General features: G+C 41.7%; 1 protein-coding gene across 1 annotated transcript in view; it reads left to right on the forward strand.

Annotated features, from left to right (window-relative positions):
- Positions 1-7,500, forward strand: part of efr3a (EFR3 homolog A (S. cerevisiae)) — a 160,776-nt gene that overhangs the window by 111,107 nt on the left and 42,169 nt on the right. The window contains exon 8 of the mRNA XM_078265096.1: positions 487-630. Coding sequence (XP_078121222.1) covers positions 487-630 — 144 coding nt within the window. The remainder of the gene's footprint in view (positions 1-486; positions 631-7,500) is intronic.

Raw genomic sequence — 7,500 nt, forward strand, 5'->3', positions numbered from 1 at the left:
CCTCTCTGTCTCTTCACAGATTCTTTGTGTGCGATATGAAGAATTAATTCTTGGCTTGTTGTCATTGAGCTTCTTCAGGATTTCTTTTTCTTTCTGATGAATTGAATCAGAGTTGTTTTTCATTCCTTTAAACTTGATTTTAGGAGATTGTAAATGTTCGAACACACTATCACAGCAGCGATTTACTTAGCGATTTACCTACTTTTATATCTTCTCCGAACACTCACTGTCTGGTTTCCTTTTCCTACTGCTTAAAGAAATGATGCGAGCAGGGGGGTCTTAGTTTCTTTTTTCTGTGCAGCTTTTCAGAAAACAGCTTTTTATATATATATATATATATATCTCTTTTCGGAAAGCTTAGTCTGGTTTCTTTCTTTTCTTTTTCTTGCTGCTCAGGAAAAGATGCGAGCATGCGTTTCCTAGTTTCTTTTTTCTCTTTGTGGATGAACTTTCTAACCCGTCTGTCTGTGTGTCTCTGTCTGACAGGGCGGGGCACCCCAGCACGCCTTCAGGGTCAGTGAGTCAGGACGGCGAGGAAAACCCGGCGGCGTTGGCGGAGAGCTGCTTCCGGGAGCTGCTGGGCCGGGCCGCCTACGGCAACATGAACAACGCCGTCCGGCCCGTACTGGTGTGAGTACCTCAACGTTAGAGAGACTGCAAACAGTGGTTTTACTTCAATGGATCTGGAACAAAATAGAGATGGGCCGATACCATTCTTTGCTTCCCGATACCAATTTATATGCCTGAACTGTCATATATTTGATGATGTTTTAACAGCTGTATACTACTATCCCCGTATGGGTGTGATATGATTTCTATCTTTGTACAGTCTGGCTCCGAAGCACTGAGAACTTTGTAAGTGTACAGACAGTTTATTAAAAAGATAGTTTATAAAGACAGTACCGTTCACATATATAGGCGGGCGCCATCTTGGGAAAACGCCTTGTGACCAGTAACCAGTAACATATGCTGCGTTCCAGACACAATTTTTAGCCCGTAAGTTACGACTTCAAGTCACGACTTGGTAGCGTTCCAGGGTTCAGGTTAGGCTACCTAACACTGACGTTAGCTAGCGCTAGCTGAGACTAGCGATTTCTAGTCGGCGACATATTTTGGGCTTCATTTAATAAACATAACCTGTAGTAGTACACAATCGTATGTGTATTGTTTTGATTACAATGTGCGGAATTACTTTACGTTGCCTATTTATGTCTATTTATTTCTATTTGTCACTGTTAATCACCGGTGTCTGTACAGCATCAACAGGGGTCGCCATTGTTGTTTATGTGTGTGAGACGTCAAAAACTGTAACTGGGAGGACAACGATCTGGTACGAGTTCACGGGGAGTAAGTTACAGGTTTGACTGCCGTTTCCAGGGCTTTCGCGGGCAGAAGGTTGTGAAAACACGAGTTACGGGTTGCCTGGAACGCAGCAGTAGCTCAAGCACGGCGTTCGTCGTCCCAAGATGGCGCCCGCCTGTATACTTGAACGGTACTGTCTTTCTAAACTATCTTTTTACTTCACCAGTGCCCCAACGACTAGCTTCATAAGCTAATTTGTGCTAAAACTGGTCACATTGGATTAGCATGAAAACATATCCCAGAGAACGGTCGACTCGGTACACATGTTATTAACCCCTTGGTTCATTTTGCGCCGGATTTGTCCTTTAAACTCTTTGTGAAACATGAACAAACACAAACCTACAATAACCTACAGTAGATTTTCTTCTTGGTTAATTTACGTGGTATCAGATCGGTGGATAAACTCCAGTTCTTTTCTCATACTGATACCAGCGTTTAGGTTTAGGTTTAAGGTTTCTTTGGAGCTCTCTTATGTTTTAGTTAGTTGTTTGTGTCAGAGCCTGAGGGTGTCTGTCTGCTTCTACCCGCATCTTTTCATTTCCTGTAGTCGGCCGGGATGGTAGAGGAGCAAGATACATTTTCAGGCTTCTCTGCGTCGTTATTTAGTTTGAATCTCTATGTTTTCATCTAAACTAAGAAAGTAAAGGTGGAAATAAAAGCAGGGTTAGATTGAAACTGCGGCGAACATGCCTGATGTGAACGCAAAGGTATTCTTTTTTTTTTTTATATCAAGGAAATGTCCACAAAGATCTTCCTCCTCCTTCTCACTGTGCAGCGTACCCATTCATAACCTGCTTTATTACATGTTGGAGTCATGACACAGACAGCCGCACACACACACACACACACACACACACACACACACACACACACACACACACACACACACACACACACACACACACACACACACATACACACACAGAAACATACTTGCCTTTTGTCTTCTTCCACCCACATTCATTTACACACACACACACACACACACACACACACACACACACACACACACAGACAGAGATATAAACATACCTCCAGACGGGCACACTGAAACATACTTGCCTTTTGTCTTCTTCCACTCATATTCATTTACACACACACACCATATGTACACACACACACACACACACACACACATATACACACACAGAAACATACTTGCCTTTTGTCTTCTTCCACTCACATTCATTTACACACACACAGACACACACACCCAGACATATAAAGACACCTCCAGACGGACACATATACTGGTCCTTTTTTTTTCTTCCACTTACATTAATTTTGTCACACACACACACACACACACACACACACACACTCTTTCCAGCCACACAGAGGAAATTAAATAAGCTCTCTTATCACACATGCGGCTGCCTTGTGAGTGCGGCACACCACCGACAGCCTCTCTGCCTCCTGGGATTTAAATGTCCCTGTCGCTGCTCCCATTGGCCGCTTTGCCCCGACACTCGGCACGCTTCGCATAAATTGGACAATTACCGAGTCAACGGCGGAGCCCCGCTGAGACTTCCTGTGTTACTGTGTGTTTCTGCTCCGCTGAGCTGCTCAGAGTGCCGACCTCACCTCGCTGCTGTTTTCCCGGCAACTTCAGGAGGGAAAGGCTCATGCAGATATTTAAATTAGTGTGTTTTTCTGTTTAATATTTTTAGCCTCGCTAGCAGTGTGGCTCCAGGGACGGGGATGTCACTCTGTTAGTAAGTATGCTGGTCCAACAGTTTGAGAGTAGTTTCCAACAGATTGAGAGTCAAAATGATCAACATGTATTGGATGGATTCCTTGTAAATTGTGTGAAGACATTCATGTTCTTTAGAGCCATAGTTCCCAATTTTTTGCACATCAAGGACTCTTAAACTGACACAAATTAGACCACGGACCCCCCACATTATATTTGATAAGATTTTGACCCCCATCTGATTTTTGCTTTTAGATGTTTTATTACAGATAGTGTCTTTAACAAAAAGGTCTATCTCTGAAGGGATCCTTTCCATAATGTTGACACTTAGAATAATAAAAAAAAGCTGGACCAGTTTCACAGGTTGTTGTTCCCATCAGTTACTTAGACACAAAAAAACATGGGGAAATAGGGTCCAGGCTGAAAATACGGAAGTTACCATAGACATCCGGCCCCTCACACATTTTGATCCGGCCTGCATATCAATTTAGGTTCACAATAGATTGTGACTCCGACAGCCCCGGATAAAAGTAAAGTTACTGTCAATAAATTGCATCGGACATTTTGGGCTGTGGACTGACACTCTGTAAACAGGACAAATATTGAGTGCAACCGTAGAATAAGCTTCAGTCCCAGCATCACTTAAACGTTACAATCAATAGGAAGGCCCCTTGAGGTCTGAGCCATAATGGCCTGACAATTTATGCAATGTCTGTCACAACAGAGTGGTATAAAGAACAGAAAGAGAAGGGAAGGACATTTAGGAAATAAGAGACAAAGAGAAAAGTGTTTGTTGTGTCCAGTTGGGAGATATCAACTATTATAGTAGTGTCTTTCGGGTCTTCAGCTTTGTCAGTCATTTGCATGAACTTAGATGCTTCCGATGATGAGAATAAACAGGTTACAGACACAGTTAATACAGTTTTTTCACACTATGAAATTAGGGATGTCCCAATCCCGATCGCAAGTATCAGATCAGAGCCGATACCTGCATTTTTAAACTGATCGGCAGTCACCCTGATCACAAACAGAACACTTACAAGTATCTTGATTTTATATGTGAGTTTTACAAAAACGTTAGCTGCACTGACTTAAATCTTTTAGTTGCTTTCTTAATAATATTACTGCGACTGCTTGACATCTGTAAGGCCTCCTCAAGAACCGAGCTGCATTTAATCATTTTTCCTCCCTTCAGTTTCCTTTTTGCCTCAGAGCTTTTTCAGTTCATGTGTTGGCAGCTCAGCGTCTTCATTTGCTCTTTTCTCCTTCCTGCAAACAGACCTTAATCGAACCTCCCATTAACACGACTCTCTCAGCGGCGCTTTCTTTCAGGAAGGGAACGACAATAGCCAAGCTTTTGTTTTTTTTAAATGCGTCATAGATTAGAAGATAGAGAGATACGTACATGTACGGGTAAAATGTGGCATAAAGAATCTATTTCCAGGCACCCAATTGGAGATCGTATCCACAGATCTCTCCTTTTTCTCATTTTCCTCCTTCAATAGCAGTAGTGGCTCCTGCCATTTCTTTCTTCACCGTCAAATGGAACTTGTGAGCTTGTATTTTTAACTTAGGAAAGTCATTTTGGGAAATGTGCTCATGCTCATTTCTTTCTGAGAGTGAGATGAGAAAATTAGAATCAGTCTTTCATTTTTTCCCAGAGCCAGGCTATCCGTTTCCCTCTGCCTCCAGTCTTTATGCTAAGCTATGCTAACAACAGCCTGACTTCAGAGTGATATCCGTCTTCTTATCTTAATCTGGAAAAGAAAGCAAATGAGCGTTTTTGTCAGAATACATGTTCATTTATTGCTTTGAGAGTGTTGCTCAGAGCCTGTGTTCCACTCAAGCAAAACACACTGAAGCACTTTCAAGAACATGCCAAATGTTCGATAGCCTAGCGGTTACAAACAGGCTCGGTAGTGAACGGCGGATTCAGTGTGTTTGTGTTTATCACCATATCTGTGTCCAAAATGTTGACAAAACACTAGAGCAGATAATAAATACATAACAAGTAATAAGTTTAGGCACCAAAACGACAAGTTCAGTTTAGGAAAAACACCATGGTTTAGATTAAAACACTCCCAAGGAACACGCATCTCTGGGGCGATAGTCCTCGTGATGGGCATCAGTTCATATTTTAGATGTCTGTAGCTCCAGTAATTTATTGGATTGACTGAGTGTTGATTCCAGTTTTCCGTTTATGTCCGTCCAGTCAGGTTTGTTTCGCTGGGCGCACGTTGAGCCTCCGTTAACAGTTTGTTTCTAAGTTATTCGCTGTCAAAGTGGCGTCAAAATGAATGGCGGTCAATGGAATGCTAACGGGAGGTGATGGCTTGGTAGCATCAAAATTGCGCCATAGGAGGTACGCGTTGTGAGGAGAAGCTTACCCCCTTGGCTAAAGCAACCAGACTCCATGTAAATAAACAGTCATTTTAGCATCGTAAAATACACTTTATTCAAAGTCAACAGAAACAAAATAAAACAATGTAAAGCCGTTTTGGGTTGGCTTTCCACTTTTCCAACCATTACAATTCTAGTTTTGGTTGAAATAAACACACAGTTCACCGATTTACATGTTAAAATATGTTGGCTCTATACACACTAAAAGTATTGCCTTTTTAAAGGAAGTCTGGTGGGTTTAGCGCTAGCGACTTAAGAGCTGTTTATGGTTAAACAGAAAGATCTTAAAGAGGTTTTAAAAAGGTCTATCTCTGAAGGGATCCTTTCCATAATGTGGTCAAACACTTAGAATAATAATCTGAGTCTGTCAGTGCCAAAACGAGCACTTTTGTGAAGGTAAATACAAGCTGGACAATACAACTTACATTGTAGCTTGTTTCGCCGCTGCCGACTGCAGCGATCTCACTTAATACTGGACCAATGTCAAAGATTGTTGTTCCCATCAGTCACTTAGAAACAAAAAGGAAGGAAAATAGGTCAAAGTTCCAGGTCCAGGTTGAAAAATACGGTAGTTACCCTTTAATGATATCGTCTCATATCGATCGCAGGCCCCTGAAGTGAATCAAATTGAGTTCATATTATGGCAGATACCAGCATTTATCTTATCGCTGTCCAAATAATTGATATAATATTATGTAGATGTACACCCCTAGTAAATATATAAATGACTTGTGTATATATAATGGCTTTATGCAGGTGCAACCGAACAGAACTGAACAAGTTTGTCACTGCAGTCTTTAATGTTTCTCTTCATTAAACAGCTGATGTGCTTCTGTCTGTGTGAGAAATCAGTTCTCCTCCTGCAGAGAGGAGGAAGGGGAAGCGTCTTCAGACTATAAATAGCAGGGATTGGGGTTAACGGGGAGGGGGGAGGAGGGTTTTGGGGGTTTGGATTGACGTCATGTTGGTTCCCATACAACCAGCTTTCCTATCCTCTTTATCGCTGTCCTCTGCTTTCCTCTTGTTCCCATCTTTATCTACTTATTATTTCTCCTCTCTCTCTTCAAATGCTGTCTTTCCTCTGCCTTTCTTTCACTAATGTTAGTTTGGTTCATTTCCATCCTGACAGATTGCTTAAAATGGCTGCTGTGACAGTATGTTTAAAGGGGAAATATTATATAGCCTTTTCAGGTTCATACTTCTATTTTGTGTTTGTACTAGGACATGATTACATGCTTTAATGTTCAAAAAACATTTTATCTTTCTCATACTGCCCATGGCTGCTGCACCTGTATTCACTCTCTGTATGGGATGCTCTGCTGGAGCACCTGACTCTTTATGCCCCCCCTCCCAAAAAAGCCCAGTCTGCTCTGATTGGCCAGCGTGTTTCCTGGAATCTCCGCTGCACTCCAGTTTTGTTTCCAGGTGGCAGTTAGCGCTACTGCAACAGAGTATTTAGCAGAACTTTGTACCATGAAAAATCACCACTAAAGGTTTCTAAACCATATTCTACACAACCGGACATGTCCCAGCAGTAATGTGACCCCGAAATTGGGGAGAAATTACCAACATTGGCTGCCAAGATTACAGCAATCTGGCATTAGCATGCAGCTACTTAATAGTTAGCAGTATGCTAACGCCAGATTGTAGTGGAAGCAGCACTTTCTCGCGTCAAAAAGTAAAACAGATAAAGGCTTCTGAACCAAACACTACCCAATCGGACATGTTTCAGCAGTAATGCGACCACCACAGTTGGAAATCTGAACGTTTTAGCTCATTTGTCTGACATACGTTTACCTCATTATTTGTAATGAGGACAGTCTATTTGTTTTGGCCATTTTTAACATGAAAATCCGACGTTAAACAATGTAGATATGACAGAAAATACGGAAAAGCATAATATGTCCATTTTAAACTGAATCATCGTAGAATACATACACTGATAAGAGCAAATGAGGTTTAACCATGTATCCAGCTAATTTAATTAGCTCAGGTTACTGTTCCACCAAAACAAGTTCCTTCCCGAGACTATTTAGCAGCTCGAG

Source organism: Sander vitreus, chromosome 12 (genome assembly GCF_031162955.1).
Source record: "Sander vitreus isolate 19-12246 chromosome 12, sanVit1, whole genome shotgun sequence".
Lineage (NCBI taxonomy): Eukaryota > Metazoa > Chordata > Actinopteri > Perciformes > Percidae > Sander > Sander vitreus.